Here is a 27,161-nt window from a genome sequence, read left to right on the forward strand (position 1 = left end):
CCATTTGACAATCTTGAAATCCATCAATCATGAGATTCCTACTCAACCTGTACCTACCGGGTCTAGAGTAAAGCCTAGGGTATTCTTTTCGAGGTGATCGATGCAGGGAACAACACGAATAAGGCCAGCGAGGGGCCAATACGCATCGTTGCTGATTGGTGTATTCTGCCCACCGTTTCATCGCAAATTGCCAACACTTTCTTAGAAACACTCCATCGAGCCCCCATGGACGGGCCCAGTCTCAACTAACAAGGGCCAGCGCGTTACGCCTCTCAACACCAACTGCAAATTGTCCGCACGCAGTAAAGGATTTCGCCCTGTGGACCACTGGACTGTGACCAGGCCGGGCTGTATCCGTAGATCACCAGGTCACCGTGTGTGTATGTTTGCCTGCTTTGCATCATACGTCTTGGCTCAAAGAGGAAATCATCCTTACCAAAGAGTCTTGGCGAAGTTGGCGCTTCTACTTACAAAAGATGGCGCCCCTCGATCGCTTGGACTGTAGAAGGAGTAGTCTCCGATCAAGTTCTCATCCATCTCGATTTCATTCTTTGCAAGAAAGCCTCTGTCTTTCTCCGTTCGCTCATTTGTTCATTCGTTCATTCGCTCTTTTCTTCAACGTACACATACAACAGGTTGCCCAAGATGGCCAGGTCAAACCAACTTCTCTTCACAATCTTCCTCGCCCTCACCACCGGCATCCATGCGGCTCCTCAGGCAGGCGCCCCCAAGGTAGTCGCGCGTGCTGAGCCCGCCGAATTCGAGGCCCAGACCAAGGCCGGCCCCGGTGGCAGCGACTTCAAGGACTCGGCCCACTTCCGCGTCTACGCCGGCGGCAGCTCCGCCGATGATTCCCTCGCCATGCTCGAGGGCGCATACGAGTGCTTCGTCAACACCCTCGGCTGGCGGTCCTCCGGCCTCTCGTTCAACGAGGGCTCCGACAAAGGCCCTTACTACAAGACCAACGTCTACTCCGTCTCCAAGCTCGACAACGCCGCTGGCGTGATGCACTCAGAGTACGAGTCCGGCGCCGGCTGGCTCGAGGTCGTCGACACCTACCTTGCCACCCCAGGCGTCACCGTCCACGAGTACGGCCACGCCCTGCACTACCACCAGCGCACCTGGGTCGACCAGGAGCGCACCGGCGCCTGGTGGGAGACGGTCGCCAACTGGGTTGCCGACACCTACAACACCTCGCCCCTCTGCGCCGACGCCCGCACCAAGCACAAGTCCCCCGAGGGCCGCACCGAGTTCGAGGTCAACAAGGTCCTTGGCGACTCTTTCCAGGTCATTGTTGACGGCACCGTTGACTCTGGTAACTACTACCAGGCCTGGCCGTTCCTGACCTACCTCACCAACAACCCGGACAACATTGCCGGCCTCGGCAAGGACACGCTTCACCAGATGATGGTCCAGTACGAGGCGAACAGCAACGAGACGCCCCTCCACACCCTCAACCGCGTCGCCAGCAACACCACCGCCGGCGAGATTGTCGGCAAGTACTGGGCTCACATGGCCTACGTCGACATTGGCCACGACCAGGCTCAGGAGATCTTCAACCAGGCCAAGGACAGCGTCAACTTTGCCAACGTTGACAAGTCTGGCGATGGCTACAAGGTCAAGTCCGCTCGCGCCCCCCGCTACATGGGTGCCAACATCATGCCCCTTACGACCTCCGGCGGCAAGGTCGACGTCAAGATCACCTCGGCCGGCGAGTTCACCGCCCACCTCGCCATCAAGGGCTCTAACTCGGTCCGCTACGTGCAGCTCGCCAACGGTGCCGGCTCCGCTGAGATCGCCAGCGGCGAGGAGGCCAGCTTGGTCGTTGCCAACACCCCCAAGACTCTCATCCAGTACAACGGTTTCCAGCTTGCTAGCAGCGATGCCAACAAGGGCCTGGACTACTCCTTCACTCTGACGGGCGCCACCGTCGCATAAGCGGCGAGAACGAGCGTGTGTGCTGTGTATCATTTCATGTACCATATTTCTCTTCTCTACATACTGGTAGCCACTGGACGAGGGCATGCACATACGGACTTCAAGATACCACATTTGGTTAAACTCGCTTCCCGCTATGTGTGACACATTGTTCCCAAACCCTGACGATCCGAGCTGGTTGTCAACAGAGCACTGGCGCATGGGTCAGAGCCATGACACAATAGTAGCCTACGACGATGAGCTGACGAAATCCAACTCTTTCAAGGTCAGCGCCGTAACAACAATGGCGGCACCGACAACCAAGGCCATGGGCCGTTGTATTAAGCTTCCGACCCAACTTCTTGGTTTCTCGAATACGTTGTCCGCGGTATCCGTGGGAGCCAGCCTAGATTTTCTGCCTGCCGTGGCGTTGATGTATCCTAGGGACCCCAGCTGGACAAAGCTTAAACGGCATATATGAATGCAATAAGATGCGATTCCGCCGAGGTAGTCTGCTCGTGTTTCCGGCATTGCCATGCTGTGTGCTATGATTGGAAGAAGTCTGAGTAATACCATCGAAATTACATTCGCGAGGAGGATCTTTCGGAGCAATGGTGAGTTTGACGTCGTGCGGCCGTGGAATCGCATCAACACGGCAGTATCGTAGAACAGCTCCGTCGCCAGGCCGGCGTAGATTAGATAGAGAGGCCTTCTTGGGCCCCGGCCAATGAGAAAGAGACCGAGGGATGAGAGCGAGAGGACATGATGGGTGACGTATTCAGGGGAATAGCTGAGAAGCGGCAGCTCGGAGGTCCAGAGGATGGCTCGAGAGGCGAGGCAAACCTTGCCATTGGCGGTGAAGGGGCGGTCGAGCCCGAATATCTCGGTGGCGGAGGACGTGTCATTGTATGCGGCGATACAGATGGTTGTTGTGATCAAAGTCAAGAGAAAACCTAGCGGGAAGACAAAATAAGGAGCCAATTTTCGATGCTTGTCCGTCTGCAACGTCTTGTAGAAGTTTGGGTTGGCTCGTTTGACTATCTGATGTGCGCACCGGTTCGCGAGCTGATAGGCAACTAGGCCCGCGACGAAAAGTACCCAGTCTGGGACGGCCATGATGGTCGGATTACTCTGGTGCGAGGTATCACAATGCAGAGGGTGTCAACGACAGCCACGAGGTTTTATATGGCAAAAACACAGTGGTTGCGACAGTGAGAGTCTGCGACATATTGGGCCCGTTAGCTTGCTGACTGACATCCCTCTATCGGGCCTTCATGAGGTAGAAGCTTCGTGCAAGTCAGCCAACATGCGTCTTGCTGCCTTGTCCAGCGATAGCCGACCAGCGCCGTTGATAAGATATAACTGGCATCTCACGTAAGCCTCTATACGGCTGATGTGCCTTGCAGATATATTGCAGCATTCACAGTCTGTATGAGATAGTCGTAAAGAGTACAGAGACCACGTGCTACAATGCGTCAGTTTGAGTCACAATTGGCCAATCTCAATACAAAAAGGTTGATAGCGAGGATGGGTAGCCAGCGGTTGGAAGATGTTATCCGCTCGAGCTCTCCAACATGTCATATCATGGACCGAACCGACTCCATAGCCAGTGCTGAAGCCAGAACTCGAGCGGCAAGCCCCAGGGTCACGGCACTTCCAGGTCTCGGCATTCACATGGGGCGGCCGTCCGATCCGGAGGTGGACCCACGGGGCCGGCGTGCCGCATGTCTGAAGGCAGGAATCTGTTGATTATGTTGAAAGTTTGGGACGCTAGAGCCTATCCATAGAGCACCACGAGGGACTGTCGATCTTGGCCGGCGTGCCATGTTCCCGTGATGCGGCTCATTTGTAGGGATTGCGGGAGTAGTGTTAATCTCGGGGGATTCCTTTGCCAGCTGGACAAGGATGATGGCGCAGGGATGGCTCTCAAGGCGATGCTTCAGTTTTCAGGTGATTGAGGTTGGAAGAGGAAACGAAACAAAGAAGCTCCGGGTCTATCGACGTACGGAGTACATAGTGGCCGTACCCATACGAATACTCGTACAGACAACAGAGACTGCGCCCTATAGATGTGAAGAAGTCACGAAGAGGGAAAGACGTCGTGCCGGGTACGTACCTGATAGGCGCCGTCCGGGGATTTCGGGTGCCGTTGGGAGGTCAGGGGAAAATGGGAAACCTGAGGTTGCCAGGTTGGTAAGGTGGGCTGTGGTGCTACAAGTAATTTAATGGAGTCTTGGCGGCTCGAAGCTGTCAGTTTTTGGAGCCGCAAGTGATTGGTCCTTCCGTATGGTTCGTAGACGGTACGTACCGTGAGTGGCCGTGTGCTGCACTGTCAAGCAGCTACTGTGCAGCTGCCCCCTATTTGAGGCAGGAAATTGAGAGTTCCATCCAAATTCCCGGTGGCCTTGGCACTGCGTAGCCACTGGCTTCGCTACAAGGTTTGGTGGAGCCAGTGGGGATACGTACAGTGTGAACGAGGACTAAGGTTAATTGCGGTCGAGACCTTCTTTCAAGGGCAGGTTCCTTCCTTCCTTCTCCAGCACTCCAGCAACCCAGGTGTTCTTTCCTTCTCCAGTTGCCAATCCCTCCCATCGGTGCCTTCCCAAATTCCACTGCCCGCTGTCCCTCTGGTCTTTCCTCAGCTCACTTCAGTGGCCATGTCACCCTCTCACTCACTTATGTGCCACTCTCACTCCCACACTCACTTTCACTCTGAATCGCACTCACTTTTGACCAAGACTTGTCAAGACACCAAGCCAGCCAATGTCTGGAATAAACGATCGCCAGTTTGACTTGTCATCGCCCAAACACGCGCGATGTGTTGGCAGCCCAGCGGCTCGCACGGCAACCGGTGGCACTCGCTCCAAGTCGCTCATACCCCCCGTGGCGTCCGGCTCTCTACCGTCGTGTGATCTGCCTTGGCCGAACCGATCGCTCCTTGGCGTACATAAACAACACAATGCCCAAGCCTGCCGGTTATGCACCCAAGGCCAAGCTTGAAGAAAGGGATGTGGATGTGTGATGTTGCCCTGTTTTTTTGGGTTTATTCTGCTCTTTACGTCTCTTCTGTCTTCCATCGCGCGTGTCGGGACCTGTAACTCGTATCACGGTCTCATAATTCGTATTGAACCTGGCCTGTCTGCCATCTGACAGCTTGCCTTGCGCACAAGGCGAATGAGCTGAGCAGAGCTGACAGCCCGAAGTGACCTGAGCTGACATGCCATCCGAGGTGTTGCAGCTGACTAACTTTTATCCTGCAGCACGATAGGTTCTGACCTGTTGGGATGAGACGCAGACACGAGCTCTCACTTCTTAGTCCTTACCGACACACATCCAAACTTGCATTTTGACCCGATTCCAGCTATTGATTTGCTTTCGATTCCGTTTGTTTGCTTGGCATTCTCCGGCACTCAATCCCTTTCTGCTCTGCCACGCCTTTGTTGCGCTTCATTGTACTCCGTATCCGTACAACCAATCCTGCCCTTGAAGTTCACGTACCTGGCTTGGACCATCCCTCCAACGGCTCTTCCCATGTGTCGGACGGCCGATCGCTGCTCATCTCAAAACCGCGAGTCAACGATCAGCGGCCACTCTGTCCGACGCATCACAGAGCACCACCAGGCCTCAGCCTCTCAGTCGCACTCAACATCAATCTCCCTCGCCGGCCCTGAGACGCCATCGCCATCGCCAAGGCGCTGCTGAGCCTTAGCTCTGAGCGACCCCTGGATCCATCGTGCCTCCGTCCCCGTTTGTGCTTTTCGGGGCTTCGGAGGCATCAGCCATATCCACATTGAAGTCCATTGAAGGCAGGACTCCTTCTGCCCTCTGTAATCCCCTTGCCTAACCCTTCGGAGCGTATGGTGCCCGTGGGCCGTGAGTCGTGACAATCCCTCCCAAGTTCTAACTCCCCGTAGCCTGTAGGATGACGGGCAGAGAGAGGACTCCCGAGTCCCCGCGTATTTGGCGAGGAATGAGTCTTGGCAATGTTCGTTGTCGGGTAGGGATGGCTGGTTCTGTTTGAGAGAGGCTTTTTTGGCGTGCTCTTTCGCGGGACTCGTCGTCTTGGGTTGTCCTTGAACCCAAATGGCGTCTGGTCAATTGTATGTAGTTCGTCCCTATCTGTCTGTTCCCAGCCGTCACTCGCGATTGTCCCATTGACATTGAGAGGTAAACCATGTCATACCCCATTCCCCCAGCCTATCCATCCATCCATCTCTCTGGTTCTCTCTCTCCATAGGGGTTCACCCGGTTGGTGTGGTCCGTGTATGCATTCAACAGCCTGTCTTCCAGTTTCCGGGTCTCTACATACTGCATGAGGTGAGGTGATCCTTCGTGCTGCCCGCGTTGCCTGCCCTTGCAGATGGCGGAAGAGGCAAACCATGAACGGTGGGACCGTAACCGCCCTGTGAGCCTTGGATAGAATGGATGGTCCCGAGACTGGCGGCATCTCATGAAATCCATCTGGTCTATTTGGTCCAAAGGGGGCCCTTGCTGGTGTCGAACCTTGTGAAGGGTGCTCGAGTGCTGCCCGGCCCAGGCATCTTCTCAACTTCTCATTTGCTGCACAGCCCCGATGCCCAGAAGGCCAAGACTTTACCAAGAATACCAAGACTTTCGCGGCCACCAAGACTGATTTCTACCGCGTCATCCTGTGCCCTCCTGTGGTGTTTTTTCCGTGTCTGTTGATTCCCATTTTCTTGTGTTCCCAAAAAGCCCAGAGTTGCCGAGAAGGAAGAAAAAAAGTGGCCTTGAAAGCCTGTTTCCCCCCCTTTTCCTTCCCTTTCCCGTGCATCCTGATTCTGAGCTGTGAGAAGACAAAGCTGTATTGGTTAACCTGCAACCATCCCCAACTCACACCAGTCCATCGTTTATTCCTCCACCTCAACTCGAATAAACACGCACAGCTTACACACCAAACTACAACCTTCGCTTCATTTCTCGCCGCAGGATTTTCACTTGTCCATACCAGCCGAACCCCCAATCAGGGAAATCAATCGTAGTAAATAAAAATCGACACTCGCTTCCGACGACGAATACGAATTTCTGACCGACCGATCGACCGACACCTCTCACCGCAACCACAGTCTCTTTTACGGCCCCTTCTACCTTTTGCGCCGCCCATTCATGAACAGTCGCTTCTCATAAACGAAAAACCTTCTTTTTCAAACTTCGACCCGGCTTTCATTTTCAGTCATAATCGACTCATTCGGTTTCATTTCAACTCACTCGTCGTCACCCCGAACCCCTCCGACCGATAAATCGATTCGACCGCCTTCTCCACCCGATTCTAAGGGATCTTGCATTACACCTCATCAATCTTGTTTCCTCATTCAGCAGCGCTTTACGTCTTCTTCCGTAGACCGGCTCTTCGCCATGGTCGCTTCACTCGCTTCTGCCGCTTCGGCGGCACTCTTGCTCGTCGGCAGCCTCCCCGCCGTCAACGCGCAGTACACCATCGACACAACTGGTAAGCAAGCCGAGCACCTCTCACCCCACGGTCATCATCGCGCCCCACGATGAGATGCAATGCGGCCCATCATCCCGCAGAATTCCTTCTGCTAACACCGCTTCTTCCCCACGGTTCAGACAACATAAAAAAGTCGGCAAAAATGCTCGCATACGACCTTATCAAACAGTACAAGGGCAACCAGACCGGCGAGATCCCCGGTATTTTACCTGGCCCGCCAACCGAGCACAAGGGCGACTACTACTGGTGGGAAGGAGGCGCCATGATGGGCACTTACATCGACTACTGGAAGCTGACGGGCGACTCGGCCTACAACGACCTCGTCATGCAGGGCATGCTTCACCAGACCGGCCCCAATGCCGATTACATGCCGCCAAACCACACCGCATCGCTGGGTAACGACGACCAAGGCTTCTGGGGCATGTCCGCCATGTTGGCCGCAGAGAACAAGTTCCCGAACCCGCCCGAAGAGAAGCCTCAGTGGCTGGCACTGGCGCAGGCCGTGTGGACGACGCAAGCTAGCCCCGATCGCCATGACGATACCTGCGGTGGAGGTCTGAGATGGCAGGTGCCTTTTTCCAATGCTGGATACAACTACAAGAACAGTATGCGGCCCCCGAGCGAAATCTAGGTTCCTAGGAGGGGACATCCGGGACGCAGAGGTAGCTAACGCATGTCGCAGCCATCGCAAACGGATGTTTCTTCAACATTGGCGCCCGCCTCGCCAGATACACCAACAACGACACGTACGCGCAGCACGCCGAGAAAACCTGGGACTGGCTCTGGGCCGCCAACTACATTGACCACGAGTCCTGGAACGTTTACGACGGCGGCCACGTCGAGCACAACTGCACCGACGTCAACAAGCAGCAATTCTCTTACAACGCGGCCATTCTCACGCAGGGCGCCGCTTTCATGTACAACTACGTAAGTGCCACCTCACGAATGCAGGTGGAAACCCTCTAGCTACGACCTCATACTGACCGTGACCAGACCAACGGTTCCGACGTCTGGAAAGGCCGCATCGAAAAGATGACAGAGTCCCTCTTCCTCAACTTCTTCCCCAACAACACCGCCTACGAGCTGGCCTGCGAGGGCCGCAAGGGCCAGTGCACCGCCGACATGTTGTCCTTCAAGGGCTACGTCCACCGCTGGATGTCCGTCGTCACGCAGGTCGCCCCCTTCATGAAGGACAAGATTCTGCCCGTCCTCAAGGAGTCGACGCAGCACGCCGTCAATCAGTGTACGGGCGGCGCCGAGGGTCGCACCTGCGGCTTCTACTGGAACGAGCAAGTCTATGTCGACCCGGCCGTCGACAAGACCTCTGGTGCCGGTGAGGTCATGAACGTCTTGGCTGCCGTGTCGAGTCTTCTTATCGAGGATGCTGCGCCGCCTGTGACGAATTCGACGGGTGGTATTTCAGCGGGTGATCCTGATGCAGGAAGCAAGAGTAAGGATAACATTGAGCCGGAGCCTATCACGACGGCGGATAAGGCTGGCGCGGGTATCCTGACATTCATCGTCCTTGCTGGTGGTTTGGGTACGTGGGGATGGATGAGTCTGGGTGACTGAGGGGGTGGGGGAATGTGAGAGGCAGTCTGAAGAAAGGAGGCATGAGATACCTAAAGTAATGGGTTGTTTGATTTGTTGTACGGATTACATATCAGGATCGCATGGCATGGCGTTCTGGGTAAACACTGCAGGAGGGGAACTTGACTAGCTCCCACTGCCACGAATTACTTTTCTTACTTCAACCACTTTCCACTGTTACTACCTTGTGACCTACGCGATCGGGGGAACGACGCCAATAGGAAGCTTGACACATCGTTGCGACTTATGAATACTTCCACGCCCAAGAGAGTCGTGACGGTGTTCAAGCCTCACCTATTGGCGAAGTGGAACTTGCATAGAATATCAACCCCAGCCGTCAGGAGACTTGGACGCTGCATCTCAAAGTCCGCTCTCGGTTCGTCTCGCCATGTGGCGCACGCCGTCTGATGTTGAGTGACTGCTGCAAGGGTGCTGCCTGTGCAGGTACGAAGTCTATCTGTGGTTATTATTGGACATGGTGGGGTGATTGCAGAATGCTCAAAAAGTTATTCTCACTATCGGTTCCAAATTGATTCGGAGCATTATGGTCCGTTCTCTTAGTCCAGTTGATGGAAGCATTGAAGCACGACACAGATACTGATTGACTTGTAACAGAGGAATAGCATTCTGGCTCTTATTAAGTCGTTCCAAAGGGACGGGTCATTTTAAGGCTACGCAAGTGTGCATCCAAGTTTTAAGCTTATCCGGGGGTTCCCCATAGACGTGCCGAATATCCGCCCTCACGAAAGTCGCTTCCCATGGGCTTCACTGCCTGGCGACGGCGGGCGTGAATATTCAAGCACTTATCTACCTGAACCCAAAAGTCAGAAAGCACAAGAAAAGAAAAAAATTTATGACTTTTCAGGGACAGACTTGAAGAAACTGAAGAGTTGAGCTGGACTCAGAGTAGCTTGTCTTGTTGATGAGTCGCTCTTCCAATTCTATAGCCTTCCAAACTGTGCAGTGGGCAAGGTAAACACGCAAAACCCGTGCTTTTTTATCGAAGAATCGCAAACATCTCAGAGTCGAAGCGCTACCAAAGGGATAAATTTGAGGCTCAGCCAGATAGGGCCATTGTTTGGCTCGATCCAGACCAAGGCGGATGGACAGACGCGAATAGACATCCATTAGTTATGGGTGTCACTAGCGATGAAGTGAACATATATTTGAAATCGCACGGTATCGGAGGAGAAATTGCCATTATTTGTAAATATCACATAAGGCGGCATTCATATGCTCTCAGGTGCCCGATAATAGGGAGCACGTCACTGGCCATCCCCTCTCGGTTCCTTCCGATACTCTCGGAAGCTCTTCTCAAAGATCTGGACTAGAACGTAAGGATGCGGTAGTTGAGAGTTGTGAAGTGGCTGGCCCTTCAGAATGTAATCTGGTGTGTTAAAGTGGCCGTTGCCTTCGAAGATTCAGAGCCCAGCCCACCAGCCCACCGACAAACTGGTAAGTTTATTTTGACCATCTACTTCTGGTGGACACTATCATAGCGCCTCGGTAACGCCAAAGGGGGAAAAGAACAAACAGAGAATTGCTGCACTGTTATCGTTTTCGAGCTTGGTGAGGCCAATGAACCGGCATCTCGTAGCGATGACCAAAACTGCACTTGAAGGCTTTTGTGCAAGAGGCAGACAAAGCCTTGCTAACAAGACGGAATCCGAATGGATTGACCACGGCAGGAAAACTGCTGAGTAAATATGTAATGAGATCGTGTTTCAATGGGGCGAGAATTCTAGCTTGCAATCCAGTGATAAATTGTCATTCAAGTTCAAGCGTAATTGGGCAGAATTTGAAGGTTCGGGGCTGCAGCAGCTTGCGATGATCGTCACGTCAAAGCTAGCAGCTCCCACCGGCAATTCAGATTAGATGCAATCAGGGCTTTGGATCGCCCGAGTCGTGGATAGACAGATACCCACGCGCATTCAAGGCGGCTCTTAGTTTAAACATGCTCAGTTGGTGAATCCTCCCCGAAACAGCCGCTCAGAGTTGTGCCGATTTGCCGCTAAGCCAATCAAGAGTTGTCAGCATGGCTAACCCCAGTAAATGGGCATCGTATACTCGCTACGAAAACCCGCCGTAACCCAGTCGCAAACCCCTTCATTTGAACTCGGCGAGTTTTGCCGCTCAGAGTCAACCATGTCAATCATCGAAACGACCAGTTTTAATCCTTGGATTACTCCCTATGTACAGAGTAAACTACTATAAGATGGATGTAACCTAGCGTCTTGGCTTTTCCTCGTCTCCTCGCACTCTGCAGCTGTGTACTGACCTATCATTTTGATTCATTCACTCTTTTCTCTCAAACAGCCAAGATGCGTTCATTCTCTTCCATTGCCGTTCTCCCCCTCGCTGCGCGAATCGTCGCTGCTGGCAAGTACGATGCGTGGAAATTCGGTAACATGTTCACCCTCGGGTCCGACAGCAGTGTCATCACCAAGGCCACCTACACCCTCGTTCCCCCGTCCATTCCCTGCGGCACCGTCATCAGTAACAAGGACGACCAGCCGTGGATGTCAATCTGGGTTGGCATCTCCCAGTCCGTCAGCGACCAGGGCAGCGATCTCTTCCAGCCTCTCTTGAACTGGGCCCCCGATAACTCTGCTGCGTGAGACATGTCCGGCTCTAGGCTTCTTCTTGTCATCGACTAACGAAATCCTCCATAGCGGCTGCCCTGCCTCGAACACCGAGTGGTGCGTGGCTGCCAGCACTTTCACCGGTTGTAAGTTTAAGAAACCCAAACTTGCGGATTTGTAGGAGTATACTAACAAGCCGCAGCCACCCAGGTTGCCCAGCCATACATCGCCATTCCCTCCAAGTCCGACGTCGACTTTGAGCGTACGTTCCAGATGCTTGTCTCATGACTGTGTTAGTGCCGAAAACTGACTGTCCTTAGTCGTCTACGATGCCTCCAAGGGTGTAACTCAGAAGGTCTGGATCAACGGTGCCATGGTCTCGCAGCAGACCGACGGTAAGTACTTCTTCTACCTCCCCCAACCAACGAGACAATACTGACGGAGAGCCCAGTGGACGGCAACGGCAAGGCCCCTACCTACATCTACTCCAGCAACGAGTGTTACCAAGGCGCCTGCGGAACCCTCCCTGCCTACAGTAAGTTGACTGAGCCTGCTATCTTGAATTGGGATGTGTTCTCGTTCGCTAACTTTACACTCTCAGGCTGGAGCAACCTCACCGTCGTCCTTGCTAAGGCTGACAAGACCTTTGGCGATTCTCTTCAACTTACTGGCGCTACCTCGACTGGTATCAAGACGACCGACGACGGCAAGACTTGGCACGTTGATGCCATCAAGATCAACCAGGACTTCTTCTACACTGACGGCTCGAACAAGCAGTGCTAAAGTTGCCAAAGATACTAAGAAGGGAGATCTAGTTAGAAATTCCTCACTTTAGGGCTCAGCAGTCACCCTTTGTTTTTCTTCAAGCCAATTTCATAATTGACTTGGCTTGATGTATTCAGGATCCTATAATCTCAATCAGACGTATCCATTTGAGATAATTCCGACCCAAGTAGCTTAGCCGAGATCATGTCACTGGCCATAGGTCTATCCTCTTCATCTAGCATGATGTTTTTAGGATTCAAATCGTTGTGGGCATGTCCAAAATGATGCATATATTTCTCTCTGCCATATGTTCCCCATAGCAACACAGTTGTGTGGACAAGAGGCTGACAGTAACCATCCACCCGTGTTCAAAGAATTATTTTACAGCGTTTCAACAAAATCCCGACAATGAGCTCGTTCTTCTACATGCACTTCTTGAACTGAACCAGATTCGGGGAAGGATGTTGCCGGATGCGTTGGTTTACTCCGACCTCTTCAAGAAAGCCGTCAGCAATTACTTTGGTACTTGTTACGTGCTACCTGAATGTAGACAGCGACGTTGAGTCGTTTAAACCAAACATCATCAGCATGAGTGAAGTTTGAAGCATTGAATGTGGCCGTATTAGGTACCAACAGAGGGTAGTTTTCGCTGTCTGGGCACAACGAACATAGTTGGATGCTTGTTCATGGCTGACTTGTGTGTTGGGGGATTTTGATGCTCCCGAACCAAGCTGCATGTTAAGTTTTCTAGTAGTTATGAACGACATGTACTGGAATTGGCTTGACTGCAAGGTTTCGAAAACAGTGCATGATCTTTGTTACATCAAACGCATCTCTGGGGTCTTATATAGATCTCCCGTGTCCCTGGGTAACCATGAGCATATTCCCTACGGTGTCCGGATTCAGCGAATTCTCTGCCTCTTTCAAAGCTTGAGCCACAGCAACAGAGCCCCGCTCGACGACGTCTGCACCATACGCTTCCATGGTGCCTTTGCGACTGGTAACCTCACGAACGTCTCTTAACCTTGACAGTGTATTTATGTAGTTCTGAACATCAATGATCGCGTGCTGAAGTCCCTGGCCTCGGACTAGTGATGGCGTTAGTTCCAAAAGGCTGTCCCAACAGTAACCGCAAAATCAAGTCTGACTTACACGGCAACATTGGATGAGCGGCGTCTCCTGCCAAGGTTACTCTACCATCGTGTGTCTCCCATGGGCTGGGAAGCCAGTACTTCATCTCGTCAAGATAGCAGGAGCTTCCTACCGGCGTCCATTCTAGAGCAGATCGGAACGGCTCGCAGATGCCTGATAGATCTTTTTTTGCATAGTCAATGGCTTCTTGGCCATTCAGGCTGACGGAGTGGCCGCGCCATACTTTGACCCAGAAGGTCTCCCAACTGGCAACATCGTTCGGATCTTCCGCGGACATGACTACAATCTTAGCTTAGACGCGCACGAAAACCTTTCGAGCATCCATATACTCACCACCACAGCCAGCCAGGTTTGCCGTTCCAAGCATGAGCGCGCACACAGAATGTGCCTTCACCACGGCGTTGACCTTATCTGCGTCCCCGTACTTGCAGACACAGTTCGCGATGGAATATCCCGATGGCACTGGCCTAGCCTTCTCAACCCCCATAAGCAATTCTCGGACTTTGGAGGAGACGCCGTCTGTCCCCAAGACATAATCGGCTTCATATTTCTCTCCATCTCGGAAGACGAGGTCCATCGAGGTACTTCTGGGCATCATCTGATCGAGGTACTTTCCCCAGCGAACATCGAGCCCTTCAGCAAGGACTTTGCGAAAGCGTCGTCTGCTGATCCGCCGAGCGCCTGGCGTCGAGTTTTGGAACATGACCTCGCCGGTAGCGCCGTTGTACCCGATGACGCTCTCGTCCCAATCGTTGAATTCAAGGTGCGGATTGCAAATACCTTGAGGGATTTTCTTCACAATCTGCTCAGGTAACAACTCTGTGAGTGTGCTCATGCCCCAACCGATGAGGATCGACCAGTCGCGCGGCCGAGCTGCTATGCTTTCATCACGTTCAAACACGACCACGTTGAAGCCACTCTGATGTATCGTGTCAACTTCTGGCGCGATTTAGTGCTACACATGCTCACTCACCTTTTTCAGTCCTTGGGCGGCGATCAAGCCAGTCAAACCCGCGCCTATAATTGCGACCCTGGGCCCATTATTCCGGTGCTGATCAGAGTTGCCGTTCGTATTCTGGATTGCCATTGCGGACGCGGTCAACATGCAATTAAAGGACTAGCCTAGCTGTATCGTCTTCAATATCAAGGTAGGATGTCAAAAGCATGGCAGGAAATTTCAACGGTTTCATTACCTCCGAATCTACGACGGACTTCCGTACAGAGAGTTCGACACGTGATTTTGCTCGAGTTGCACAAGTTAAGACGATCGCATCTTCAGATGAATATCACATACTCCTGGCGAGATGGTGACGTAGCACGGTAGCATTGTTACCCCCGTCGCAATGCCAGAGAATGCCCATGAAGGATTGTTTGCAGGCCTCATCGGCACTACTAACCGATAACAGGTTGCAAACACCGGGTCTAGCACCACCATGGCAATTTGGCGAGGGGACCAGACCTTAATTTGCATCACCAAGCAGCGGTCTAGAGTGAAGTTTGTCAGCCTTTGTTCGGTGTTCTCGTGGGGCCGGAGGGATCCTCATGCTTGCGCTTGATCAGCTGTCGTGGCCCTGTGCAGGTGCTGATGACGAACATATAGACTTCAATACTAAGAAATAAACGTAATATATGGAGTTGTGTTTCTATCGAGCTACAGTGTACAGATTTGAAAGGCGTAAAATGTGGTCTAAAGTACAAATGGGGTTGCCCGTAGACGCTTGTCGTGGTCCCATCCTAGTCGGAGTCCTCGCATACCAACTCCAGCTCACCAGTATCGGCGAGCGAGTGACACTGTGGCAGACTACTCGTCAAATAGCGGTAGTGTGCTGATATCCCTCTGGTCACTTCTGAACTTTTCGACAGGGGACTCCTTCCAGGTGCGCAGGATCTCCTTCAACTTATTGATATCATTTCTGGCCTTGGGATAGACAGCCCGCTTTGTGAGGTCCCTGGCCATTTCGACTCGCAGGTAATCTGCCAGCGTAGGACTCTCGACGTTGACGTTTGAGAGATCGCCCAGAATGGTAGCAATGTAAACAAGACGTGGTGTCCAGACGGAATAGTTACGTGCCAGCTGGTTGTTCAGATGTATCCAGTTGTTGTGGTACATGGCATCTCCATTTGCCAACTCGTCAATCAATGCCGATATCTCTTTAGCAAACAAAGCATCCATTTCAGCACCTCCGGGAGGGACAGCCAGCATTGCCACTCTTAGGCGGAATGGGTCTGGCAGAGCCTTGGGCTCTCGCATCGGATCATGCTGCCATGAAGGAGTGCGTAACTCCTCGACTCTTGAGATGACCGATCGTAGCACCAGCTGCGTTGTCAATTGCCAGCTCTTCAGCGTCTCTGGATTCTTCTCCTTCATCATCGCCTCAGACTTGTGCCTGAGCAGCGCCTCAACGTTAGAAGGGTCTCCATGGCTGATGAGCCCGTCTGCAAAATCTTTCGCGAAACGTTGGAGCATGTCAACGGTAATACGGTCGTTCGGGTTAGCGACTTCTTTGCTCATATGTGGTAGATGTATATGCTCTAGGCAGTAGGTCCAATTGCTTGAAACCATCTTTCCCTCATTTCCGCTGAAGAGCTGCAACCAGTGTCTTCCTGCATTCGAGTTGGCTAGGGCAGCATTGCTTTCGATCTTCTTTGTGACGGCTGCCATGCCGGGAGAGGGTCGAACGTTGGCAAGAACGTACCGGCTTAGCATCCCAAGCATCGGTCGCGAGAAGTACACCGGAGTTCTCTGAAAGATCTTGAGCATGGCGGGGTCGACTGGCGAGAGTGGGAGGCTCTCCCCAGAAGGCAACGAGAAGCCATTCTTCTTGAGAAACAATTTTAACCACCGTCTGTTGTTCTCTGCGGACTGCAATATCAATCGATGCGTGATACCGACCAGCTTTGCTTTGGATACAGGATCGTTGCAGAGCTTCATCTCCAAATTGTAGAACAGAGACCGGATAGGAGCTGCAGATCGATCCTTCGCATTGGCCACTTCGGGTAGAGCGCCATCAGCTTCTGCTTGCGTCCAATCATCCTCTGTCATTGGATGAAGCTCATCGAGAGACGCTGCAAGTGGCACAGCGAGGTCCTCAATGACAGTCAGAATCCGGTTCTTCACATCGGGCGAAGCTGTCTCAGTCTCTAGGGTGTCGAACAGGGTCTGAATGATGGCCACTCGAATGTCGACGTGCTGGGCTTTGGTCAAAAGACCGGAAAGGATATCAACAGCTGATGTGACATCCAGGAACGGCGCATTGCTCAGAAGCTTTGCCACCATCTTGACCGTCGTAACTTTGACCGCGGGTGGGGACCGCTCAGCCAGCTCACCGCCCTCCTCCTTGGCCTTTTTGTATCTGACCTGCTGCTCCTCCAGCTTCTCCTGTATGCCAATCGATATCATACAAAGAAGACTTTTTGCCTCCTTTGGAGGAATGGCGTTGAAGAATCCTTTGGTGAGAAGTTCTCTGTGCCAGGCGCTATCGCTTGGTCTGTTGAGAACAACATCCCTGATGAAAGGGAAAGCCAGAGATGGTTGGTCGCTGTTTGCGAGCACTTTGATAAGCTTCATAGCCAGTTGGATATGTGCATGCGTTGGAGCCTCCGATTGCTCATTGGCAGCTACGTTCTGGAGGATTGATTGCACGACCGGTACAAGCAATGCTGGTGGACCTGATTTGATGATATGCTCTATCTGGGCCTGGTCGTCGCGGAAAAACGCTTCGTCAATGGTCTCAAGGAAGTCCTGATCCAAGTAAAGCGCCGGATATCGAACATCGGCCTGGGATGGAAATGGGTGCTTCAAGACCGAGCAGTCGGAGCCGTGGATGGTGTTGAGAGAGAGAAGGAGGGACGCGAAGTAAGCGTCTAAGATTTTACCGGAAAGGGGCTGTGAGAATTGGCTCACGTCCCAGAAGTTAGGTCTCTCCTTTGGTGGAATTTGCGCTGTATCTGACCAACTGCACGCCGCCCACACCTCATCACCACCTAGGCCAAAGGCATCGTGGCTTATCATCACGTCTAAGATCGTGACGGGAATCTCCTTGGTACCGAGCTCCTCAAATTCCGCATGACAAGAATCCGGATCCCACTCTGTTGGCGTTTCTGGATTTCCGACCTCAGGAATCGAGAGCTCGACTCGTCGCGGGAACTCTGCTTTGATGTCTGCAGGTAATGGGACATTCGCGCGGTTGAACCGTTGTTCCCAGAACCGTAGGGCTTCAGCTTTCGTCATTCTCGCTCCACTGAGGCTGTCGACTGCATGGCGCCAGGCTTTACGAGTGCGCTCTTCTCGCTGACAGCTTTCTTCCATGTCCCCTCCATCGATGTACGCTTTCAGTGCAAAGCTGTATTCGTCCACAAAACAACCTATCGTCTGCTGAGATTCTTTTTCCTTCGGAGGCTCTTGAAGCAAGACCTCGGGAGCTCCGAAGACAGCCTTCTCGATCCGCTCTCGAACGTAAGGCATGGCATCGATATTCTGCAGGCCGAAGAATCCGGTAGGCAAAAGAGATTGCAGCGGCAATCCCTTTGGCCATGGCTCGCCCAGCGTGAGAACCGATGGGAAACGCCGAGGACGGTGTTTCTGCCACAACTCATCGCGTGCCTTGGCGAGTCCGTCCACGAACTTGAAGACGTGGGATCGCTTTTCACGGGCTCCGAGACAGTCCCTGGGGAAGCTCAGCCCACGTGATCCGAGAGAGTTGAGCTCTTGATGGTTGGGATGAAGCAAGAAAGTCTCTAGCTCAACCAAGAAGTCCACAGTTGGCTGCCAAAGGATCTCAGAGATTTCGGTATCGGTCAGCTTTCGAGCATCTTGGAACTCATTGACCAGCTGGAAACGTCTTTCAACCACTGCTGCAGGCAATTCTATGACCGTTTGCCAGTCATAAGCCTGGAAGCTGGGTTCTCGGGTGGCCATTGATGCGGTTTCCAGCAGCTGCATCATAATCTTATTCGCAGACCGAACGGATTTCGCAGCATCGAAATCTGGCTTGCCGGCATGAGAAGCTATCTCAATACCGCTGAGTAAGTCTAAACCCTCGGCAGTCTTCAAAGCCTGCTCGTCATAAAGACCCCTCACGGTAAAAACGTCTTTGTTGAAGCGTCTCGCCCAAAGCAGGTTCTCTGCGTAGAGATCTAAGGAGCCCGCCGCAATGGAGAGGTCGAGTGCTGACTGAGCCCACAAGGTTCGACTTTCCCAATCACGGCTTGAGGATGCTTTTTTCCTGCGCCTCTCTAGATCTGCGTCTATTTTGCTGTCGTAGCTTGCATTAAGGGGGTTGGAAGCTCGCGAACTTCGCAAAAGAAAAACTTCGAGTGCGAGCGCGTCACCTTGGACTGTATCAGAGTCTTGCTCATGCTCAAAGATGGAACAATCTCTGATGTATGAATACTCCAGGAAACGTCCGTCAGGGAAAGCAGCCATCAAGCGCTGGACTAAGCGGAGAGAAGAAAGCCGGTCATCACGCCCAAGCGTTGTGACGAAGAAATTCGCTGGCCACGGTCCCTTGATCTTCTCGAGAGAGATGTTTTCGTTGCCTATAGCGTCGTCGATATCGAATTTGAAGGCAGGTAGATGCCGGAGCAAAAGCCGAAATAATCTGTAGGACACGGCCGGATTCACAACACGTAGATGCGAAACGATCTGTTTTGCTGATTGCCACTTTGTCTCAGGAGTGAGATTCAAAAGCTTGACCAAATGCTGCTCAACTTGTGGTCGCGTCGAACGGGTATGCTCCCAGAATTTGATGACATGGAACATGACACCGACAAGGCTATCGTCCAGCATCCTCTGAAGGTCGGGATGCCTGCTGATGAGGCGGACGAGAAGCTCAAGAATCTCAAGCGGAAGATGCTGCTCAACGGCTTTTCTGCGTCGTCGCAAACGTCTCACAATGGGCAAAGCAATCTGCTTGATGAATACGTCTGGCGTAACGGGGAGCTCAGCCCCGGCGTCGAGAAACTTGAGGAGCATGTCCTTGGCGAAGCTAAAATTGTTGTTGATGAGCTGCGTGCACGTGCTAGCATCGAATTCGGCAGAAGGAGATTCTCCATTCGAAAAGATAGAGTCCAGGAATTTGGTCTCGTAGAATGTTGGATGAGTGCGAAGCAAGTTGAAACGCTGCCTTACTGTCCAGTTGGGCGATGTCCTTTCATGCTCGGCTACTCGATCGGTTGTGCAGGCCGGCAGGATTCTCCTGTAATGGGATAACAGCGGCCTCGCATCTGGGTTTTCTTTGGGGACTGGAGTCCCAGCGCCGAGGATGGCGATCAACTCTGTCAATTTCGCTCGTCGCTGCGATCGCCCGTGGGGAAGGGAGGCTGTCCTGGCGAGGCCATTGCATAGCATCTTGACCTCCTTGACGCTGAGGTTACTCATGATTGTTGCGACACCTTGAGCACCGCCTGCCTCATTCCATACCGGAATCATCGTGTCCTCTGATCGCATAGCCTTGAGAAATGCCCTCATAGCCGCGCGTCTTTCGGACGTACTCCCTGATTGATTGAGGGCTGCCACGATCGACTTTGCATCGTCAGATAGAGGGATCCAGATTGAGAAGATGCTGTGCGGGATGGAACCTCGGACGACCGCTTCATGGAGATTGTATGTGATGGATGTCGGATCGGCGGCATTGGCTCGAACCTCCTTGAGGTATTTGGCAACCTCCGTCGGCGTGCCATTGCGAAGGATCGTATGTGTAATGGACGTTGAGTCTGCCATCATTTTTGGTATATGAATGAGTCGAGCTGTTGTTGCTGGTGCAGTATGCGAGTGACAAACGGTAGTTGCAATCCTGAAGAGCTGAGGAGACGAGCGCTTGGCAGCGAGCCAAGGTGCCATGGCGGCGGGGTTGAGGGGCGAACAGAGCTTAAATCATCTGGGATTTTCAATTTTAGAAAGATTTTCTTCGAGTATGGATCTACCTGAACTAAAGTACCGTTACTTAAGCATGTACTCATCTTTGTGTTGGTTAGAGTCAAGTGAGATTGAGGCCGAATTTGGCCTCACAGCCGAGGCCGCTTTGCCGCAAACTTGATGAGCCGTACCAGTATGGCAAGGCATCAAGCAGTGGTTGGTTATCCCCTGAGCCACTCCCAATGCGTGCAGATGGGACGATGGGACGTGTTGGTGACCGTGATTCTAGGGACTTTGGCCATGATTGGGCTGGTCCCGGTTCTTTGCGGAGGCGTAAATGTGGCATTGCTTCTGCCTAGGAACTCACTCGCAATTGCAACAGGAGTCGAGAGGTAAGTACTTATGTATGAAGAGGTTGACGATCGACAATAGATGGATGATTCAAGAGCACATGTAGGGTAGGTAACAAGAGCCATGTGTGGCCAAGCCAAGAATAAGTCAATGTCCTTGGCGTTCGCAACAGCAGCGACAGCTCCTCAAAGAACTCACACAACAGCTGCTGCCACTACTCCGTACACCGTTGACATTATGTAATCTCTCTTAACTTGCCAAGAGAGATGAAGTAATGACTAAGCTCCTTCAAGTCGGCGGACGGGTCCGTAGCTGCGTGCTGATTCGTGCCCTCATTCAACTTTCCCCAATGATTCCGGCTTCACACGAGTCACAGGACGAGCTTCTCTCCCTCCCTAATGGCTGGTGCTTGGCGGGAGACCTCTCAATTAAGTAGACTTCTCGTCAGTGAGTCGCAAGGCTCAATGTTTTAGCACTTCCATCTTCAGCAGAGCTGTCTGCTCTAGGGGTAGCGTGTTTGTATCGTCAAAAAGCCAACAGACCAGGCCGCTCTGATATTGGATCTCATCTCGACCCCAGCCCCAGAAGTCAATACGTTGAGAAATAACGCGTGTTCCTCTAATCCAAATCTTGTCGCTTGCTGTCCGTACAGAGCACTTTAGCTCTTCACCGAGATCGCCAGAGTGCACCCGGGCTCCTCTCACCTTCCCCTCACCTGGATGGAGGATCCTCAATCGCTACGTCCAAAGCAGGCCGCCTGTCTGGTCTGCCGCCGAAGCAAGATCAAGTGCGACTATTCTCCGCATGAGAACAAATGCAAGAGGTGCATTCAGCTCGATTCTGAGTGCATACGGCCTACGTTCCACGCTGGAAGACAGAAGGGAATCAAGAAGTAAGGGCCCCCAAAGCTCCCCCGCCGTCTAATGGTGTTGACACCAGACGGCCCCCCATGACCGAGACAACCCCTTTGAGTCGCACCACAACTCCCCCACCATTCTCTAATGTAGTATTGATCATTGGCCGGGCGTGTAATAGCAAGCGAAAGGGCCTAGATAAAGCTCTCTATCAGATTGAGCAGGCCATCAAAAGAGCCAGAACCGGTGAACACAACTCCGAAGATGACAAGGCCATCGGCAGTCTCCAGGCGCTCCTGGAGGGCTCTCGAAATGCTCGGTCAACTACCGCCTCCTCTCACTTAAGGCGGGGTTCATCGCATTTCAACAGCCCCGACCAACCCGACCTCTCATCTGACGATGATGATGACCTGGACAACACCCCAGACAGCAACACTTATATGAGTTTGCACCATCACAACGAGGAGAGCCTGGCAATCGACGATGCCGAAAACCCGCTCCAACTCCTGGCGCGCGCCTCGAATCTGCAGCTTTCGCCCAAGCCCATCAGTGGCCTCTCGCCAAAGCAGCCAGGTCCCCGCGCCGGGCGCAAGAAGCAGGTCGAACAACCCGATGAGGACTTGGAGATCCAGTCCTTCTTCACCTCTGTTCGCGTCAACTTTGATGTCGGCGACGACATAGATCCCATCACCATGGGTCTTGTAACTGAGGAAGAGGCAGAATCATTATTTGCTTTGTAAGTGACACACGCCCACCGCCGATGAGGGCTTCGTCAAACTCACCATCCAGCTTCCATGGCAAACTTGCCCACACCCGATGGGGACTTGACCCCAAGATCTACACTCCATCCTTCACGCGCTCGCGATCTGCCTTCTTGTGCACCTCCATCATGGCCGCATCGGCCCTGTTCCTTCCATCCGCTGGTGCCTTGTCCAAGAGACTGTCAAACCATTGCAAGACCCTCGCACATAGAGTCATCGCGAACCGACACAAGTCCGTTGAGATTGTTCTTGCATTCATGGTCAACGTTCCATGGATGTTTCCTGGCCAGCATAGCACTGATGATGAGACTTGCTGGTATGTCAATATGGCTGCCACTATCGCCATTGATCTGTCCTTGAATAAGCTCCTCATCCCAATGGAAGTTGTTGGTTCCGGTTCGAACATGGCCTTGTCCCGAGGTGACTGTCTTGATCCTCGGACAGCGCTGGCCATGGACGGCTTCAGCCACATTGAACATACCTCTGATCTTGGACAACGCCTTCTTCGTCGCCGTGAGCGCTGCTGGATCGCACTTTTCGTTCTTGAACGAGGCATGTCTCTAGCTCGCGGCCGACCCTATACCGTGCCCATCACCCGGGTCATCAAAGACTGCGACCAATGGCATCGGTCCAGCATTGCTGACCCCATGGATGGTCATCTAGTCTCGATGGCCGTCCTTCGCCGAGACCTCGACGGACTACTCAACACAGTCCGCGCGCTCTGCGACGGGTCGCAGGGAATATCTACGGACGGCGGGCTCATCGCCCAGTCGATCCAGAGTGCTATTGAGAGATTCTTCGATCAATGGCTGACCGAATGGGGCTACGCCATTGGCACAGGCCCCCAGCGCCGACTCCCTCCGTACGTTGAGATTCTCGTCACCCACACCCGGCTCTCGACGTACGGAGGCGTCATCAACCACCCGACCGCCCCGATGGAAGTCCGGCAATTCTTCCGTACGGCCGGGCTATCGTCTGCTGTGACGGTCATGCGAGCAGCGATCCAAGGAGAGTCGCAGCTCCAGTCGATCCCGAACAACACGACAATCATGGTCTCGTTTGCAGCCTGTTTTGCCCTGACTCTAAGCGCCTACGCCACGGGCAGCTCAAACTTGGCACCTAGCATTCGGAACCTCATTGAAGAAACGGCAGACGTCTTGGAACGTATTGGCTCTGCCACAAAGCACAGAAATGGCTTGTCTACACTGTACGGAAAGTATCTAAGACGTATCGTCAGGAAGGCGGCCACAGCCATGGATGGCCAGCCTCAGACGAGCATGCAACCTGATCCAACTATCCCTCGCAGTGGTCAGCTCGGAACCCCCTCGTCGGCTGTTGCTGCCTCGCCTCCCGTCAATATGGGGCCACCGGTCTCGCAGCCGCCTTACATGGAGTCGCAGCTATGGCCTGGGACTTTGCAGTTCTCTGCCATGTCTGACGACCAGATTGCTGAGGTTCTCAATCAGCCAGGCAACGAGTTCGACCCCTCATTTGCAGGCCTATCCTGGGACGACATGAATAACTTTGACTGGCTAAGCTGGCCTAATTTGACAGAGTTTGGGTTCTAGAGAAACATCTCTCGGTTTGCCATTTGGCGCACATCATGCCTTCATGGTTTCGACCGGGGCTGCGAACTGCCACTGCGTCAGTTTCCGCAGCTGTTCCATGAACACAAAAGTCAGGACAGTATTCGGCCTTCAGTATACGGTTCATTAGCAACATTATCGACATTTCTTTTCATCGTGGATGTGACTTACGTCAATCTCAACCACGCCGGGGTCCATCCCTTCATCAAGAAAATTGCTCCTTCTTCCCTCAGACCCGTCTGTACAATACGAAGCAAAGACTAGGTTCGATTAGTCGGTTCCTCTGCAAGGACCGGACTGGACCTGACTACTCACGTTTGCCCCTGGGCCGCTCGCAGCAGCACTTTGAATTCTGCTCTTGAGGACATCAGCTGGCGCGCAAATCGTTGTCGCCGCAGTTCCAGCAAAGAGGGATGCCACGGCGTGTGTCTTGATATCGTCCTTCATTTCAGTCTTTTGCAGAAGGATGCGTTTCGCTGTTGAGTATCTGTTTCGTGCTTTCGTGTCAGTTTTGCTTGTTTTATTGAGTCCCTTCACCCAGAGACGTCCACTCATTTGGCACTCACGTGGCGATTTGTCCCACATCTATCATTCGGCATCAGCTTCAATAAAATTCTACAGTCGTTTCCGAGGTTTTCGCTTGACTTACTCATGAGTATACTGCGCACCACATTGGCAGATATGCCTCTTGTGAATGCTCCCACACCCTCTTCGCGACCTATCCTGTAAAGCCCTTCGACAGCGTTCGAGTAAGCGAATCGTTCGCCGACATTCTTGGCTCCATCGGCACACATGCGGACGAGGACGACCTAACACCCGTGAGAGTCTGCGCTGAATAGTGGAGCGATGCCAGCCATACCTCAGCAGGATTTCCGACCAGCCCTGCCATGCCTCCAGCCAACCCAGCACAAGATATCGTCATCGCTGTTGTCAACTTGTCTTGGCCCGTCCATTTTTTCGCTTGTTGCGCAAAGTAATTGTACAGTCCGAACCGTGCAGTGGAATAAGTGGTTTGTCGAAAGATGGATGCTGACAGCCCAGACCATAAGGAAAAGAACCCTATACAGTGTAAGCAATCATGATACCAGAAGATTAGCTGTATCCCTCACCATCTCGAGCTGCGAAACGATACATTGCTCGAAACATTGACTCCCTTGACTTGAGGACCTGCATTCGACTTTTACAATCAGTGCTCGTTCTGCGCGCTCCTAGCTGTGAACAACTCTTTACTCACTACTTAGTTTGATCCAAGGGATGTGCTGAAGTTGTGTGATCAGTGACCATTCAAAACACGGCGATGTCGCTCAAGCTCAATGGCGAACGTACTGAAGCAGACTGCCATAGATGCTGCAGCACCTCTGCAACTATCGGTCAGCTCGATTCCAGCCTACATTCCCAACTTGGACCAGTCTAACTCACCCAAGCCAGAAAGGCTCCTTCTGCTTGCTGCCGCCGGCCATCGTGTGCTGGTGTACGTGTGTGCTGTGGGTATATGCAATGCTACATGCAACCAAAGTGCCAAAGGGACTTCTCAACATCCATTTTCAGAAGCTCGATCCATGGAAATGCTCTTTTGATAAGTAATGCGGCATTGTGACTATCAACCCCTTGTCTAAGCTTATCCGCCCGCTGTCTGTTGATACGCGTCCGGTCTCGTTCTCATCCCGCAATCCCTCGGCCTCTAAATGTAGAGCCGGCGAGCTCTCGGCCGCTCGGCGCAATGTTTAAAGAGTCGAGCTCCAATTTCTCCACGCTGATGTCACATGGGACTCTTCGCGTCGGCACTTCTTTTTGAGTCCGAGACGCACGGTCGAGGGGCCTTCTTTTGTCTTCCGACTTGCGGAACCCCTCCGGTCTCGTTCAATTGGGGAAACAAAACCACTTCTGCATCCCACCACCTTCGCTTGAACGCACGCCTTCTAGTCCGATGGATGATGCGCCCGCAGAGAAACAGTTGAAGCAGGACAGGTCCAGCAGTAATCGAAAACCAGAGGAAACCATGTCGAAGCTTGCACCGTCGCTCAAGGCGCTCATCAACGCGCCGTTCGCCCGTCCCGGCCAGACGGCTGCGCCGTCGCATATTCGCGAGGTGTACCAAGCCATCGCTAAGGATGCGGCATCAAAAAATGTCGGCGCAAAGCCGTGGCTAGCAATTTCGGTGAGATAGACATATCGCGACTTTCGCAGCTTCTGTTGTGTGGCTCAATTGAGTACAACTGAGCTGGTACAACACTCGTGGGGGCTTAGTTGCTAACCTCGGCATCTCACAGGCCGCGGCAACCTTCACACTCAACTCTCCCGACTCTCTAGAATCCCTCTACAGTGTCGCGTCTTCCTCCGGCCGCCCCGACAAGCGCGAGACTGCCGAGTTCATTCGAGAAATCGGGCTTAAGTGCATCAGCTTCAACGGCATTCCACGCACTATCAACTGCCTCAACGCCTTCTACGCTAGCCTCCCCAAGGACGTGACGGCACAATTGGAGACGAAGCCGACGCGAACACCAAACGCGCAAAACATCGACGCCATCACAGTACGCGGCCAGGGCCTGTGGGACTCCATTTACGCCCCCTTCGAGGTCAAGCTCTACGAGAAGCTGGCGCAATCGCACCCGGATCTTCCGGTCCACATTCTCCACAGCCACTATGCGGGTTTGTTGTCGGAACCCAAGGAGCGGGGAGGTCTGGCCAGCGTCGGAAGAGTGCTGACTTCGATGATTGCCATTTCATGCTTGCGAGCACAAACCGGTGTCGGCCCGCAGGTTCTATCGCACGTTTTCGGCTTGAGAAAGGGACTTGAGGACGGCACATACAAGGCGGACAACCAGGAGGACATTCAAGGTGCGGAGTGGTTGGCCAGCGATGAAGGCAGCGAGTGGATTTTGAAGTCGGTTGATACTATTACGGAGGCCATCGGCGGAGCTGCGAGGTCAAACTTCGCTCCAGGACGCGAGTCCAAGTTGTAGATCGCCGGCGGTTGTGATGCTCATAGGGGTGCTGTACACTACCGGGCTCCAGAACCGGATCATTGAGCCTTTTATGAATGCGAGCTTTGTTCTTCAATACTTTAATGTACCAGTTTATCGTATTGCCAAACATGCTTGGTTTCCTTCAGGGAAGGACTGGCAAGAAACTGAATCCAGATGTTGGGTGCCCTTACAGCGACATGCAATGCAAGTCCAGCCGCAAAACCCTTTCCCTCTGTGGATAAAATATTGACTGGCGACATGCGCATGATGAAGTGTGCTCTGATATTGACGAGGACGGTCTACGGAGTATTTGG

The 27,161-nt window shown here is 53.0% G+C and overlaps 10 protein-coding genes across 10 annotated transcripts; 5 read left to right on the forward strand and 5 right to left on the reverse strand.

Annotated features, from left to right (window-relative positions):
* Positions 1-645: 645 nt before the first annotated feature.
* Positions 646-1,938, forward strand: CCOS01_12850 (uncharacterized protein; the record flags this gene model as incomplete). The annotated part of the gene is made up of 1 exon (XM_060460997.1): positions 646-1,938. One exon carries the CDS (start codon positions 646-648, stop codon positions 1,936-1,938), a length of 1,293 nt encoding a protein of 430 aa, XP_060308199.1.
* A 228-nt stretch (positions 1,939-2,166) lies between these two features.
* CCOS01_12851 (uncharacterized protein) lies at positions 2,167-3,033 on the reverse strand (the record flags this gene model as incomplete). Its single annotated transcript, XM_060460998.1, has 1 exon — positions 2,167-3,033. The coding sequence occupies one exon, from the start codon at positions 3,031-3,033 to the stop codon at positions 2,167-2,169; it is 867 nt and encodes a 288-aa protein (XP_060308200.1).
* A 4,257-nt stretch (positions 3,034-7,290) lies between these two features.
* On the forward strand, positions 7,291-8,956 carry CCOS01_12852 (glycosyl hydrolase family 76; the record flags this gene model as incomplete). Its single annotated transcript, XM_060460999.1, has 4 exons — positions 7,291-7,384; positions 7,504-7,989; positions 8,067-8,311; positions 8,378-8,956. The coding sequence occupies 4 exons, from the start codon at positions 7,291-7,293 to the stop codon at positions 8,954-8,956; spliced, it is 1,404 nt and encodes a 467-aa protein (XP_060308201.1).
* A 2,339-nt stretch (positions 8,957-11,295) lies between these two features.
* On the forward strand, positions 11,296-12,339 carry CCOS01_12853 (uncharacterized protein; the record flags this gene model as incomplete). The annotated part of the gene is made up of 6 exons (XM_060461000.1): positions 11,296-11,588; positions 11,647-11,702; positions 11,759-11,818; positions 11,877-11,951; positions 12,008-12,091; positions 12,158-12,339. 6 exons carry the CDS (start codon positions 11,296-11,298, stop codon positions 12,337-12,339), a joined length of 750 nt encoding a protein of 249 aa, XP_060308202.1.
* An 825-nt stretch (positions 12,340-13,164) lies between these two features.
* CCOS01_12854 (uncharacterized protein) lies at positions 13,165-14,560 on the reverse strand (the record flags this gene model as incomplete). Its single annotated transcript, XM_060461001.1, has 4 exons — positions 13,165-13,409; positions 13,474-13,752; positions 13,807-14,392; positions 14,447-14,560. The coding sequence occupies 4 exons, from the start codon at positions 14,558-14,560 to the stop codon at positions 13,165-13,167; spliced, it is 1,224 nt and encodes a 407-aa protein (XP_060308203.1).
* A 714-nt stretch (positions 14,561-15,274) lies between these two features.
* Positions 15,275-20,314, reverse strand: CCOS01_12855 (uncharacterized protein; the record flags this gene model as incomplete). Its single annotated transcript, XM_060461002.1, has 1 exon — positions 15,275-20,314. The coding sequence occupies one exon, from the start codon at positions 20,312-20,314 to the stop codon at positions 15,275-15,277; it is 5,040 nt and encodes a 1,679-aa protein (XP_060308204.1).
* A 136-nt stretch (positions 20,315-20,450) lies between these two features.
* On the reverse strand, positions 20,451-20,675 carry CCOS01_12856 (uncharacterized protein; the record flags this gene model as incomplete). Its single annotated transcript, XM_060461003.1, has 1 exon — positions 20,451-20,675. The coding sequence occupies one exon, from the start codon at positions 20,673-20,675 to the stop codon at positions 20,451-20,453; it is 225 nt and encodes a 74-aa protein (XP_060308205.1).
* A 724-nt stretch (positions 20,676-21,399) lies between these two features.
* Positions 21,400-23,863, forward strand: CCOS01_12857 (uncharacterized protein; the record flags this gene model as incomplete). The annotated part of the gene is made up of 3 exons (XM_060461004.1): positions 21,400-21,572; positions 21,716-22,270; positions 22,324-23,863. The coding sequence occupies 3 exons, from the start codon at positions 21,400-21,402 to the stop codon at positions 23,861-23,863; spliced, it is 2,268 nt and encodes a 755-aa protein (XP_060308206.1).
* A 33-nt stretch (positions 23,864-23,896) lies between these two features.
* CCOS01_12858 (uncharacterized protein) lies at positions 23,897-25,341 on the reverse strand (the record flags this gene model as incomplete). The annotated part of the gene is made up of 10 exons (XM_060461005.1): positions 23,897-23,990; positions 24,053-24,141; positions 24,197-24,368; positions 24,448-24,466; positions 24,531-24,690; positions 24,741-24,940; positions 24,991-25,058; positions 25,116-25,140; positions 25,208-25,239; positions 25,301-25,341. 10 exons carry the CDS (start codon positions 25,339-25,341, stop codon positions 23,897-23,899), a joined length of 900 nt encoding a protein of 299 aa, XP_060308207.1.
* Positions 25,342-25,685: 344 nt separating this feature from the next.
* On the forward strand, positions 25,686-26,844 carry CCOS01_12859 (uncharacterized protein; the record flags this gene model as incomplete). The annotated part of the gene is made up of 2 exons (XM_060461006.1): positions 25,686-26,039; positions 26,152-26,844. Coding segments are annotated over 2 exons (1,047 nt in total), but the record flags the coding sequence as incomplete, so codon positions are not given.
* Between the last annotated feature and the right edge of the window lie 317 nt (positions 26,845-27,161).

Source organism: Colletotrichum costaricense (assembly GCF_030867565.1).
Source record: "Colletotrichum costaricense strain IMI 309622 chromosome Unknown Scaffold_16.1, whole genome shotgun sequence".
Lineage (NCBI taxonomy): Eukaryota > Fungi > Ascomycota > Sordariomycetes > Glomerellales > Glomerellaceae > Colletotrichum > Colletotrichum costaricense.